This window comes from Eupeodes corollae, chromosome 3 (assembly GCF_945859685.1).
Source record: "Eupeodes corollae chromosome 3, idEupCoro1.1, whole genome shotgun sequence".
NCBI lineage: Eukaryota > Metazoa > Arthropoda > Insecta > Diptera > Syrphidae > Eupeodes > Eupeodes corollae.
In genome coordinates, this window is record NC_079149.1 from 46605804 (window position 1) to 46621153 (window position 15350).

General features: G+C 36.4%; 1 protein-coding gene across 1 annotated transcript; it reads left to right on the forward strand.

Annotated features, from left to right (window-relative positions):
- Positions 1-3980: 3980 nt before the first annotated feature.
- LOC129950906 (alpha-1,3-mannosyl-glycoprotein 2-beta-N-acetylglucosaminyltransferase) lies at positions 3981-15350 on the forward strand. The gene is made up of 7 exons (XM_056062845.1): positions 3981-5058; positions 5120-5400; positions 5456-5605; positions 10636-10740; positions 10812-10902; positions 10970-11140; positions 11201-15350. Exons 1-7 carry the CDS (start codon positions 4567-4569, stop codon positions 11312-11314), a joined length of 1404 nt encoding a protein of 467 aa, XP_055918820.1. The 5' UTR covers positions 3981-4566; the 3' UTR covers positions 11315-15350.

A 15350-nucleotide genomic window follows, 5' to 3' on the forward strand; every position in this document is an offset into this window, starting at 1 on the left:
AATCGTCTTTAGTCATGTCCATTTTCACATTAGAAACATATTCAAAAATGTGACTGATTCAGCTGTTACAGTTAATGGTTTGCACCTACCGAGCTTTGACAATTATATTTGTATGACCGGAATTGGACGATATTAAAAAACACATAGAAGGCTAAAGGCGGTGCTACAAGGCTTACAACCAAAAAAATCTTTTGATTTAACACCTTCAGAATTTTTGTTTTCATTGTGGTAATTTAAAAGATAAGTTACATCAACTCCTTAAAAAGTTATTCCTAGAATGTTCGAAATGAAAGATGTTATGAAAAAGTTATTGTGCAGCAATTTTTGCCTGGCGACCATTGGGTTGATATCGTTTATAATTTGTAATGACATACATTCAATGAATTACATATGTACCGAATTCATTTAAAAAGTACTTGCTTTTCAATATTAGAATGAAATATCTTATTTTAAAGCCCTGTACAAATCTCAGTTGTTTGAAACTCTGAGTTGAAAATCAAATTCTTGTTCAAGTCGAGCTCACAAACAGGGTATTTATGCCGTATTCAAAATTATTAATCCATCTTTGTACTTAGAACTAAAGTTTAGGTCTGTACAAATTTTGCATTGTCATTCATCATTAAGTATTGTAGCGTACATGTGTTCATGTCAGTAACAAAAAATAAACATTTCTACACCTTAGTTTTTATAAAATGTATTTCTGACATTTGCGTCCTAAAAAAATAGTTGAGATAAATTCAGAATTCAAGATTATAGTGCAGATGAACATGTTCATCTTCATTATAGCATCTTCTTCCTCGTAATTGTTGCCATAATATTACAAAGGTATCATAAACTTTATATGTCTTCTTTATTTGCTTTATTTTGTTACTATGTTAAATATTTTACAATTTGTTCCACTTTTTCTACACTAAAAATAAGGAAGTTTTTTACATTTGCATCAAAATGTCTTTGTTTGCGCACGATTTTTCTTTGTAATGAAACGAGGGGATCAGATATTAACAACATATAATTTATAAAATCTTGTATGTTGTTCGACCTCGAGGACTTTCTTGCATGACAGAGCCTAGTGCGACGAAAAGTCTTGTGTAACCCCCCAGTGCTTCCTCAGACATTTGTCCAATTGGTATTTGAAAACTTTTCATAATTTCAATCCCATGAAAGAAAAGCTTGTGTAGTGTACAGGGCATGTAATACCAACTATACAATTCTAAGTAAAGGTTCTTAGTTTCACAGAGTAACAAATCGAATTTTTCAAGGTCGATTTCAGCACCCGATGAAATAACACGTAAGATTATTAAAAATCTTTCAATCAATGTATGATTTATTTTTGTTATTTCAGAACTTTGTTTAGGGTCAGAAAAAAAAAGTTCTGGCAGTATTGCCATCATTAGATGAACCAAAACCTTGCCTAGGACGGTCCACATTTAAACCAATTTTTGCCTTAAATTCTGACTGGATTCGTTTGTTTTCCTCTTTGAACACGGTTTTATTTTCTTCTCCTTGAACTCGCCATTTTTTTAAATTTAATCTATATGCAATGTGTAACATACATTCAAATGTTCTTATCGAAAGATGAAGAGTGGATAAGCCAAACCGATAGTTGTCTTCCTTAGGACTTTTCTCGTAACACTTGACTGTGTTCATTTCGCTGGGTAATGCACCACAGATGCAGCATTTTGAAGAAGAGTTGGTTTCCGACAACACATTACACACACTTCCATCAACCATGGTTAAGTGAAATTCGAATGAAACTCTGAAGCCATGCCCAGCTACACACACAGTAGTTTCACCAAGTTGGTTTATTTTAGCTTGCATGTTAGCCTCCTCTTCTTTCACCAGTTTAGGACACTCTTTACGAAGCAAAAACTTAAGGGGCCTACAATATAAAATAGATCCAGGTCGATCATTTATCCAAAGAGATTCTCCCGAATCGATGTCAAATAATTTTAAGGGAGCAAATGCGACAAAGAATAAATATTCGTCCGAATTGTCTGCATTGTCAAATCTAATTTTATAGACACTGTGGGTACCACTTCCGTCAAAGCCCCACTTGCAGACCAATCTGGCTGTTGCGTCTTTTCTGATAATAAAAGATTTTGATATGCTTTCAACGGTTATAGCCATAACATCTTCAAAATCCACCTCACCAGATGTTTCATTCACAATTGATTTTGGCAACATACCTTGTTTTATTCGGCGTAGAGCGTAGATGCTTGGAAAACAATCTTTGTGTAGAGTGTTTACAGCGTTTCTCAAAACTTGGTAGCTTCGTTCATTTAAATCCAGGTCAATGTACAGTGTCAAAGCTTCTTCGGATGAAAAAACCTTATTTTCTTCCACTATGAGCCTTGAAGACGATGAATTTGTGGCTGCTTGTGTTGATGCAAACCTTAGTTTATCAAAAGATCTTATCTTCACCAACTCTTCCACTCTCTGCTTCTTAGTTTTTTTTGTATCACTCGTCAAAGGGTTTTATCGGCCTTCCACGTTTATTTTTTAGATTTTGGTTATAAAATTTCATGTGAGAAATGCTCGGAAAAGAGTGCACCAGATTGAGCCAGTCCCTGTTCCATTCTAGAAAACGATCAAGCTTCCTACTGCACTTTTGCCACCTTTTTTTTATGTTTGAACAAAAAAAACATGTCTTCTTAAATTGGCTTCATTTCTTGCATCCTCAGTTACGATTTTTTTAATAAACTCTTGAACAGCATGAAAATCTGTTTGAAGAATGGGTTGACCATTGCTGAAAAAGCTCCCTATTGGTAAACATCCTTTAAATAAACAGGGGAGTAAATGGCGTTTAAAAAAAAGCCACAAGTTGGCGCAGATAATTTTTACACCGTCGGAAAGCCCACACTGTTAGCTTCACTTACAAAAAAAAAATTCACGACAACCAGCAACACTCGTTTTAAAATCACTACTGAAGGTTGAATAGTAGCTCGTGAAAGAGGGGCATGTTAGACTTAGTAAAACTGTAAAAAATCTATCGAAAAGTAACAGTAAAAAAAAAACAAATAAGTTGTACTTACCTTAGTGGATAAGATCTGACTGAAAACCGGTTTATTTAGATAATTATTTTACTCTGCAGGCCAAGGCTTTAAGAACCAGTGAAAACGTTCTCAATTTGAATAATCAGCTAAGCTCATGTTTGGGGTGGGCAGGCAGCGAGGGGGGAAAATATTATCTTACAAAAAAGTTACAGTTTACTTATTAGTGACTTTACCATGACTTTTGCGTGTATTATAATCTTGTTTAGTTAGACTAATTTTTTGATTTTTTTCCATTGATCGACGCACTGTGCACCGTTTTGTTAAAAAGTTAAAGTACCTTTGTATATAAAATCTATAATATTATGGAGCTTTGTTTCTTGCCTCCGACCTAACCATAAGGTCGCGATGGTAGTGCCGCCCCGTCAAAACTCACGATGATAGTACTATAGGTTTTATATTCAAAGATATTATTTTATAGGAAACAAAAAAGATTTACCACTGGTGCATTCTTTCCTTTTTTTGGGTTTTGACATACATCTGCATTCCTATACGTTTCTGCATTATGGATATGCAGATTAAGATACATATAAATCCTGATCTAAGGTTTAAAATGTCAAATTCAACACAAAAAACAAGTGTTTTTAGTTCATCAGGTTTGACATATCACTTTCCTGTTTAAATTTATCAGAAATGTAGCTATTCTACTAAAATCTTAATTGTGAGTTTATTTCTGATGAGATATAATTATCTGGTTTTCCATTATTGTACATGAATACCATTAATATAACAGCATTTATTTTCATAATTTATATAGTAGGTAGTGGTTCTTTTCTCTGATCAAATAAAAGATTTAAATTGTTCACTTTAAAATCGTCGCTACTGTAAACTCAACCCACATTTTCCGAACACTTCCTAACCTATTGTGCCCTTGTACCTCCCTGTATTTTCTTTTTGCTTAACTTTGACATTTAAATGTCATCTGCTTAAACTAATTTCTGACACTTCTCTCATTTATAAATTTTCGCAGTAATTTTTAAACGAAAACTATACGTGGTATTTCTGTATTTTTGTTGCTTCTTCTTATCAATTCCACCAACAAAAATCTCACTAATTAAACATAAAAAACGAACTAATCTCAAGACGAATGTGTGATAAGCAAACAACATAAATAGGAACCGGTAACAGCAGCTACGACTTCGATATCATGGACAATTTTCATCGCCAACTCTCGGTTGGCGTGTAGAAGAAAATTAGAAAACAAAAACCAACAAAATACTAAAGAGAAATAAATAACACATCTTCCACCAAGCAGCGCGCGGAAGTAGTCTCCCTTCTTGGAACTTTGCAGTTTTCCTCCTCGAGAAAATTCCACCCTCTAAAATACTCCTCTACAAAAATTATGGCATTTATTCAATTATTTATACGGTAGCTCGATGCTCTATCTATGAGACTCTCTCTGGAACCAATAAAATTCCAAATTTACAAAAACCACGACAAGACTAAAATAACAAAAAACATATAACAAAAACGAACTATACGAATCTCCAAAAACCTAAATAAATTTCCAAACAAAATGCGATCTCGAAAGGTCCTCGCCGTTGCGGGTGTGATCACAACGTGGACTTTCATTACCTACTACTTCCTCCTCCGCCAAAATCCAGAATTCTCCTTCAATCGACTAACGTTGAGCAAGAAGATCGATCTCCTCGAAAGAGGCGCAAAAGAACAATACGAAGCCAGCGACAAGCTCTTCCAAAATCTAGTCGGGATTCTGAGGAGCAAATTAGATGCCGAAAGTGAAATCGGCCAGAATGCCCCAATAGTTGCGCCGCAGCTCGAAGACTCGGCTGGAAACAGTCCAATCGGGATTGTTGGGGTCAAAGAGATTCCACTGGAGTCATCGGCAGAGAAGGGTCCATCGACCGTGGCAGTTAGGACTGCTGATGGGAAGCCCATCATTCCAGTGCTGGTCTTCGCATGCAATCGGGTGTCGATAAGTAATTGCCTCGACAACCTGATACATTTTCGGCCAAATGTCGAACAATTTCCAATCATTGTCTCTCAGGTGAGTTAACGTTTGTAAATCCAACAAAGCGGAATCTAAAAACATTCTCTCTTGATTTTAGGACTGTGGCGATGAGATGACAAAGAAAGTCATACTCTCCTATCAAGACCAACTGACACTCATCGAGCAGCCCGACCAGAGTGATATCTATGTCCCACCTAAGGAGAAGAAATTCAAAGGCTATTACAAAATCGCCCGGCACTATGGCTGGGCACTGAATACGACTTTTCAAAAAGGTTACGATTATGTGATAATCGTTGAAGATGACCTCAATGTTTCACCAGACTTTTATGAGTACTTTTTTGGTACTTATATGCTTCTCAAAAATGATCCCAGTTTATGGTGAGTTGGTTTGATTCATATTCAAGGCCATTTACCAAATAGCAAATTATTTTAGGTGTATATCGGCGTGGAATGACAATGGCAAAGTTGGCTTGATTGACACGGAAAAGCCGGATTTACTATATCGAACGGACTTCTTTCCCGGTCTGGGATGGATGTTGACGAAGGAACTTTGGAGTGAACTATCAGTTAAATGGCCAAAATCGTAAGTTAGGTTTGAAGTGGATTGTTTGTACAAACTCTGTAGGAGTGTGAGAAGTTGATTTTGCGCTTACAGATTTTTGTAAAACAAACCCAAACATTGTCAATCTAGTGTTTACACCTGAGAAGTCTTACTTACTTACTTAAGGCAGCGCTACAGTCCGGGTCGGACCTGGGCCTCAACCAACATGCGTCTCCAGCCAGCTCGGTCCCTAGCTAGCTGTATCCAGTTTCGAACGCCAAGTTGGTTGAGGTCTCCACCCATCTGAGTCGCGGTCTTCCTCCAGTGCGCCATCCCTCGGGATTGAAATCGAAGACCTTCCGGGCTGGAGCGTTGTTGTCCATTTGCTTTACATGACCTAGCTATCTAAGCCGTTGACTTTAATTCTGTTATATCTTTCCTTCATTCTCCATCTATGCTTCGGGACCAAAAATCACCAGAATTTTTCTCTCGAAGCCTCCTAAGACGCTGTCATCTTTCTTTGAAAGGGTTTAGGACTCAGCGCCATAAATGAGAACCGAATGATTAGTGTCTTATAGATGCTCAAAAGATGACATTACTACTCAATTGCCTTCTAACTCCAAAGAAGCAGTGATTTGCAAGAGTTATTCTTCGTTTCATTTCAGCGTTGGTGTCGTTGTCTATGTTTATAGCGATGCCTAGGTAGACAAAGTTCTTAACTACCTCGAAGTTATAGTTGTCCATAGTGACGTTCTGTCCAAGACGTCGTTGTTCAATGTTTTTTTTATGTCCTGATGTCCTGTGATGACAGCATATACTTTGTCTTGCCCTCATTGACCACTAAACCCATCTTCTTCGCTTCCGTCTTAATGCTCAAAAACGCTCCACTGACATCACACTTTGATCTTCCAATTATGTCAATGTCATCTGCGTATCTGAGTAATTGGATACACCTTTGGAAAATTGTGCCTATAGTGTTGACGTTTGAGTTTTGCACAATTCTTTCCAGAACGATATTGAAGAAGTCGCTTGACAATGCCTTGTCTAAAACCTTTTTTGACATCAAAGGCATCGGTGAGATCTTTTCCGACCTTGATAGAGCAGCGTGCATTCTCCATCGTCATTCTGCACAAATGGATAAGTTTGACAGAGATGCGAAAACTAGATATTGCTCGGTAGAGCTCTTCCCTATAGATGCTGTCATATGGGGCTTTAAAATCGATAAAGAGACGGTGGGTATCGATTTGAAGCTCCTGGATTTTTTCCAAAATCTGCCGTAGTGTGAATATTTGGTCGATAGTGGACTTTCCTGGTCTGAAGCCACACTGATAAGGACCAATCAGGTTATTGACGAACGGCTTCAGACGTTCACATAATACGGCAGAGAGGATCTTATATGCAATGTTAAGGAGACTGATGCCTCTGTAGTTGGCGCAATTTATAGGGTCTCCTTTCTTATGTAGCGGGCACACCATGGTGAGATACCACTCATCGGACATGTTTTCTTCCGACCATATTTTGCAGATGTGTTGGTGCATGCTCCCTACCAAATCATCACCTGCTGCTTCAAATAGTTCGGCAGCTTTGTTTGACTTCAGTTTAGATATAGCTATCTTCACTTAGTCAAGGTCGGGTAGGCGGAATTGTTGATCTGCGTCGCCTAGGTTGAGTGGTTCTATCTCCCTTCAGCGGAATTCGGTTCGTCGCCGTTATATAATTTAGAGAAGTGGTCTTTCCATATTCTCAACTTAGACTGCTGTTCTTTTACGATGTTCCCCTGATCATCCTTACAGGCTTCGGTTCGTGGCTTGTACCCTTAAGAAGTTTTGTATACCTTTTGGTAAAATTTACGAACCTCATTCCTGTTGTGACATCCCTCTATCTCCTCGATCGCGCGCTTCCCATGCTCTCTTTTTTTCATATAAGAACCCGGTGTTTATCTCTCCTCTTCTGTTCGTAGAGCTCGCGAGCAGCTGCGGCATTCTTCGTCGAACCAGGGGTTTCGCTGTTGTGGCCGTGTGAAACCTAGCACTTCAGAGACGGGATCTCTGATGGCTGCAAGGCAATGTTGCCACTGGTTTTCAATGCTTAATGCAGGTAAAATAGGACGCCTTTTCTTGCGATTGTAGCCGTCTAACGTCGAATTTTCTCACAGTCCTTCCTTGTTTTGGCTTGGACCGGGATATCCGTAGCCTTACCTTGGCTACAACGAGGTAGTGGTCCGAGTCAATGTTGGCCGCTCGGAGTGTTCGGACTGGAGAAGTGTCGTGCATCGATCGCAATGTGGTCAATCTGGTTGACAGTTGATTGATCAAGAGATTTCCATGTATCTTGTGGATATTGAGATGTGTGAACTGCATGCTAGCTACTAGAACGTCTCGCCCGCAGCAAAATCGACCAGCCTGAATCCGTTGTCGGAGGAAGTTTCGTGCAGGCTGTATCTCCCGATTGTGCCACCAAAGATGTCTTCTCTTTCTAGCTTGGCATTAAAATCTCTTTTTAATGTCATAGCCAGGGCACTGCTCATAAGTCTTGTCCAAGAGCTCGAAGAATATGTCTTTGGTGTCTTCATCTTTCTCCTCTGTTGGGGCTTGCGCGCATATTAGGCTTATGTTGGCGAATTTAGCCTTGACACTGTTGAAACTCAAGACTTTTTGTCTGAGTCTAGTTCCAACAACAAATCCACACCCAAATAGACGTTGTCTTTGTTATCGGTAGCAGTCGCCGTAGTAGATATCGCAGTCTTTTAGTTTGCGTTTCCCCGGTCCATCCCATCGCACTTCTTGGATGGCTGTAATATCTGCCTTGCAGCAGTTTAGGGCTTCCGCTTATTGTTCGGCTGCACGTTATCTGTTAAGGGACCTAACATTCCAGGTACAGATCCAAAGTTCGTTGTCCTTATTTCGTTTGCGTGGGTTGTCAACAGTGAATCCGTCCGTATCCGAGGCTTGCTAGTGCTTCACAAATAAAGGTATTTTTTACGTGGCCAGGAAGTAAACCCAACGACACAACCCCAAACCTGGAGGGCCAGATCCTTAGTATAACTCCAAAGAAGGGGAGCCGGATAAACCGCTCCTTACAGGCCTGGGCTCCGAGTAAGTCGAAGAAGCCCTAAAAGGTGTTCACTAAGTATTTCAACCTTACTGGAACTGTAGACGCCACCGTTGATCCAATTTCGTACCCCAAATTTCCTGAGTCCTCGTCAGCGCAAGCATGGTCTCTCTCGCTGTCTACAAAAGTTTTTTAAATACCCCATTTAAGTGATAAGTTTTGACTACGTTAAATGGAATTAATTTTAAGAGGGATGTGCTCCTGTCATACATTTTCTTTAGGATTCGAACTATTTTTTCGTCTACACCTTGATTGAGAAGCGCCTTCCAAATAAATCTCTGCTCTACTGTGTCAAACGCTTTTGCAAAATCGATGAAGCAAAGTATATTGTGATGTTATACTCTTTGCATTTTTCTATTATTTGATTAACGGTTTGTAGATGATCTATTGTTGAAAAACCTGATCTAAAACCGGCTTGTTCAAAAGGTTGATTTAAATTAAGAGTGGTTTTCATTCTCACAAATATTTGAGATCAGTGTATACCAACGATTTAAGGTAGCTCCACAAGAAAAAATTCCATGGGGCTTAATCTGGTCAATGAAGATCGCCTCTAAGATAGATGAGCCGTTTGGGAAAGTGTTCACGCAAGTGTTCATTGATCTTCTTGCCGTGTGAGCTGTGGCGCCATACTGTTGAAACCACACTACCCCTATATTAATTTCTTCAAGTTTGGACAGAAAAAAAACCACAATCATGCTGACATATAGTCACACGTTCTATATGCAGAGGCTGCTTATGAAGTTCTCTCGGGTTAGTGGGGCTCCAATATCGCATGTTTTGTCTTTCCACACATACTAAAATATCGAAATGTGCCTCGTCACTAAAAAAAACGAGGGCGTCCTGGGGCAATTTTTCGAGGAAGGCTTCACATTCAACATAATCGTGTGGATTAAGTTGTTGCACCACTGCCAATTTGTATGGGTGAAAATTAAGTTCCTCATCAAGAATTCGTCCCACTATGCGACTAGAAATACCGAAAGCAGCAGAATTTTTGTGTGCGGATCGTTTAGGGGATTTCAAAATCGCCGCCCTTAACCTTTCCATGTTTTCTGTCGTCCTGAGGTCCATTATGTTTCTTCTACACGCTACCGATATCCCTGAACGTGTATACCTCCAAACAAATCGATTTCCGATCAGGAACACGACCTGCAGTTCCGATATTGAAATGGCTTCTGAAAGCACGCTGAATTGCGATGATCGAACGGCTGAAAAAGAAAAGTAAAAAACCACTGCCTTGTTGACACGAAATTAGTCATAACGAAAACCTTAGATAACGTGCTTTCGAACAAGCCAAAACAAAACAAAGCTCTACCGCTCAGTTGTGAGAGTTTCAGATAAGGAAGTAACCACGCCCCACCCTATATATCTCAATTGAGGACACTTGTAGAATAATTATACGCATTCATTAAATTCGCTAAATCGAATAAAGAAAAGTGGAACTTGAATACTGTTTAGGAAGTTTTTCGTCAACTATGATTTTATTTACTATTATGAATTATTGGTTTTAAATTGAATTTATTTTGGCATCATTTTAATGGTAAACTCTTGCAGTTTATTATTGCTCTGTTCCAATTTTTGATGCCATACAAAATTATATACTAGGGCCTTAGCTTTCCACCGATATATATATTTCATATGTCAGGTAAACCAAAATGTCCATTCCTCTTTTGTCAGTACTTATGAAGGCAAAGGCTGAAAATTTATTTGATTGAGTTCTTTCTCAATGAAATTTTTTTGAAAGCAAAGAAAATTTTGTATATCTCCAAACAATCGGTCTCTTTAATATTTAATCAATTTTGGAAATAGCCCATTTATGTCTCAATCAACCTCCCATTAGCTCAAAATTTTGTATGCATAGTAAAAAGTAAAGCGGTTTGCTCTTATTTGAGATTAAGAAGTGACATGAACTTATCAAAAATGAAGATTACTAAGAATTATATTCTATGTTTTTTTTTTCATAGATTTTGGGACGATTGGATCCGACATCCAGAGCAAAGGAAAAATCGAGTCTGCATTCGACCAGAAATTTCTCGAACAAGAACTTTTGGCAAAGTTGGTGTATCAAAGTAAGTTCTCTATTTTTTTACCCACGAATTTATGTCATTCTCAATCTATTTTCATGTATTCTAAACTTTAGTGGACTATTTTTTGATAAATACTTGAAGCATATAAAACTAAGTGAAGATTTTGTCGAATTTACTAAAATGAATTTAACCTACCTACAAAAGGTATATATTCATATTTCTTTTACTGTTTTCATTGTTACTAACTTTTGTATAAAATTGTATATTTAAGGACAACTATGACAAAACATTTATTAAAAATGTTTACAATTGTCCAATGGTTACTTATGAGGAATTGCGTAGAAATTTAATAAGCCTTGATGGGCCAGTTCGAATACAATATAGTACCAAAGAGCAATATAAGAGAACAACAAAATTGTTGGGTCTCATGGATGATTTTAAGGTAAGTAAAATTAAGACTCCCAATTATTTTTTGACTAATCTATTTTTTTGGTATAAACAGAGTGGAGTGCCACGTACCGCATACCATGGTATAGTTTCATTTTACTATAACAAAAGACGAGTCTATCTCGCCCCGAATCTCAATTGGAAAGGTTATGATTTATCGTGGAGCTAACAATCTCCTAAGTAGTCCTTTAAAAATTAAGTGTGTTAATTGATTTTATTTCAACGTTTATTTTTTTTGTTCTTTAATTGTATTCTTTATTTTCTTTCCCTATTTTTCTCTTATTTTTGTTGATTATTTGTTTAAGTTTAGATTTATTATTTTCTTGTTTAATACTGTCCGCAAATTAAAATCTCAAATCTAAGAATCTAACATTTATACTTAACACAAAGTATAATTGATATGACCAGTACTGTCAACAATGATGGTGTTGTTATCCTACATAAGAAAAGAGGTAGCAATTCTTTGTTTTTTTTAATTATATTAATTTGATTTTTAAATAATATTTTAACACAACTAAAACATTTCCTACCTACCGAATATTATATATACATAAATAGACAATTTGTTTTTTTTTTTCTATTGAAAATAATTATATTTTGTTTTAAACAAAATCACATAGTATATTTTTTAAACACTGTTGGTTTTTGTTTGTTTGTCTGTCTGGCATTGTTTGTAAATCACATTTTGTGTGCATTGCAATAAAATTGACTTCCTTTTTTACATAAATCATGTTTCTTATTTAAAGTTTTGAAACTGATCTCCTAAAAACATTTACCTATTGAAAGAATCTTGAGCTTATTATAAAATAATGTGTATTAAATTTTTGTTAAATCTATTTTAGTTTTAAGTATAATTATTTTGAATATACTCGTACATATAGTGGAAAATATGTAATAGAAGACCTTAGGTTTCTGAGCATTAAATTTAACTCTAGAAATGTAGACGAAAAAAGAAAAGTCCGATTTTGCCTAGGTCTTTCCTTTCTTTTAGATCATCTAAATTTAAGTATTGTGCATGCCTCTTTCTTTTAACATCTCATGATCTTATATCTAAAACAGAAAACAAATCAATGGTTTCCATGCTTCGGAAGAATAAACTTATAGATTCTATGATTGGATGTAACTTTTCCCGTAGAATTGTCCCATTTGCAAAAGCAAGTGCTTTGTCACATTTGATTGTAAATCAGACTATGAACTCTGAAATTTTTAAAAAATTGAAAATCATCAATTTTGTGTATTTTTTTAATTCACACTTATTCACTCCAAATTGCATTTAAAGAGACCTTTTTCATGATTTACAGTCTGTCAAGTAAGATCGTGGTCGACTTTACCGACATTTAATAAAAGATTTCGCTCTTATTCCTTCGCGAGCCGATAGAGGGAAGCTTTGTCCTTGATAAATTGTCAACATAGGTTCACTTGTCATTGGTCTGAAATGGCGCAACACAATAAAGAAGCCTCTGTTGACTGAAAAACATGTGACAAAGAGACTCGCTTGCGCGCATGAGAATATTAATAGAGATATTGAAAATGTTATTTTTAATGTTGAATGTTCTGTCCTCACGTGAACCTCGTCAATTTCCACCAATAGGATTTTTCAGTGGACTGTAAAACATGGAAAAAAGGTGCAAGGGATTCGGCACTTTGTACCTCTTTACTGACAACCTAAATGCTGAGAATATGATACAAAAAGCTTTACTGCTATCTGCCAAACGGTGGTTCATCACAAAAAATGAAGATTGGATTCTGCAGGAGGACAACGATCATAAACACCGCAGCAAACTCTTTACTCAGTGGAAGATTCAATATGGCATCGTAACATTGGATTGGCCGTCGCAGTCGCCCGATACAAACCCTATCGAAAATGAGTGGGCATATATTAAACAAAAGCTTCGTAGAAGACGCACCTACACTTTAAAGCAGTTGTCTTACGAAATTACTAGAATAAGCCGTCAAATTAGTAGAAAGAATGCTGCGGAGATGCCAGGCAATAATCGACGCCGGGGGTGACTGGACACATTATTGACCAAATTACATCATTGTAATGTATACAATGTATAAATAAATATAAAAGTTCTATAAAATAATTTTTTTCATAAATTAACACGACCACGCTCTTACTTGACAGACTGTCAGTATCAAAATATAGGATTTTCTTATAAGAGGTTTTCATTTTTAAGTGCAAATTGCTGAGTTTGCAGCATCATGTCCATTTAAATAAGAGTTTCATCTCGGAATGAAATTAATGGGAAATAAACTAAAAAATTGTTACTTTTCTTATGTTCTAAACATTATGGAAAAAGTTTCATAAAATCTAATGCCTCGTCTTTTACAGTTCTCCGAAATTTGCAAAAAACCCTTTTTCGTGATTATTTCCATGTCTATTTTGTTAATGGGTCTGGGTGCATAAGTGAGGAGCCAATTACGGTATCACTAGCTCCAAATGAAATACTTAAAACAAAGTTAATGTTTTGTTGCAGGAAAAGGGAATCAATGGATATTGAATATTTATTTATTCATTTTTGAGTACTCTATTCCATTTCTGACGTTCATTCTTGTTTTTGAATATGCTGATGAGATCCTATCCTTTTTTTGTGGAAAATAGGACAACTTAAAGCTTCGCCATTTCAAAGAAAATTATTTTTTTAATAAACTTAATTTGTTTACTTAAAATTTAATTTAAAAAAAAAGTGTTGAAAGTTGAACTTTGTTTGTCCTCTTAATCTATAATCTATAAAGGTTGAGTGTATGTAAAAATGGTTCAGACAAACATTTTGGCAAATTGTATGCTTAAAAATGTTGGTAAAAAAGTTAACACATTCGGATTTCGTGACATTTTTTCGGTTCATAACTTACAACGCGGATACCAAAAGGAAGATATATAAACAAACTCATGCCGAGGGTGTTTTTTTTTGCTTTTTTTATTGGACAAATCTTTTTCATGAAGTTTTGCAAAACCAATTCGCATCTATAGCATGACTTTGAAAGCTTAAAAATATTTTACATGGTTTCATAGAAAAAAGTGTAAAACGGTTATAACTGAATCCATTGCACAAGCGTCATGTTTTAATAAGCCAAGTCCAGTAAATTTCAAAGAACATTCTTGGATTTTCCAAACCGAAAATTCCATAATTTTGCTAATAAAGACAGTCTTTAAAGTGAAAATGTGCCATACAGTTACTCACAAAGGTCAAATGCTTCCTGGCTCCACGATCAATTTCCCATACATTTTCTATGGGGTTTAAGTCGGGGTTCTGAGGTGGTATTTGGATGACTTTAGGACAATTATATAGCAACCGTTCGTGTACGACGCGGGATTTATGTTTTGGGTCATTATCTTGATAGAACTGAAAAGTTCTTGGAATATCCATTTTTTCAGCGTAAATCTTGCTTTAGAAGGTCTATATACACCATTCGATCCATTATCCCCTCATTAAATACCAAATTACAAATCCCAGCATGCGGCATATGTTTTACGGTCGGTATTAACCTTGCGCCATACTTTAACTCGGCCGTCCGATCCGAATACATTGTAATTGCTCTCATCGGCAATTATGACTGTTTTCAAGAAATCCAATGGCTTGTTTTTAATGTTTTTTTTTCTAATGTATTCATTTATGAATGTTTTTTTCTAGCCACTTTACCATTTTCTCTAAGATCGCGGCGTATGGTTTCTGGATCACCAGTTTTTCCGCAATAATTATCCACTTCAGTAGCTATTTTTGGGGCGCTAATATGGGGGTTTCTCCTGAGGTCTTGCAGAATCCAGCTTTGGTTATGTTCATTTAAGATTCTCCAGGATGGGGCTTAAAATCTATTCTATTTTAATTTTTGACCTCCGGATGATATTTCCAACAGTGCTCTCTGGAATTTTCAACAAATCAGCGATTTCTCTTTGCGTCTTCTCTTTGGCATCATGATATATAATAATAAGTTGACTCTTGTCGAAAAAAGTATTTTTCCCTTTTCGCCCAATACTGCAGAAAATGCGTGTTAGAAAATGCAAAGAAATCAATTGAATCGACTAATATAACGGACCTGAACAACTGTACAATTTTTTTTTTTTCCTCTCAATTTGTTATCCTCACTTGATGCTGTCAAATACACGAATGAATACTTGACCCAATAATTGTGTGATGTTGTTTTTCTTATAGTGAAGTTCATTGAGTAAGGTAACGGTAAATTAAAGAACGAGAAGAACTATT

Excerpts from the sequence above, each read along its gene's own strand:
- LOC129950906 (XM_056062845.1), top strand. The coding sequence starts at position 4,567 with ATGCGATCTCGAAAGGTCCTCGCCGTTGCGGGTGTGATCACAACGTGG. Across the intron at positions 5,059-5,119 it reads TTCCAATCATTGTCTCTCAG|GACTGTGGCGATGAGATGAC; the intron begins GTGAGTTAACGT and ends TCTTGATTTTAG. Across the intron at positions 10,903-10,969 it reads ATTTAACCTACCTACAAAAG|GACAACTATGACAAAACATT; the intron begins GTATATATTCAT and ends TGTATATTTAAG.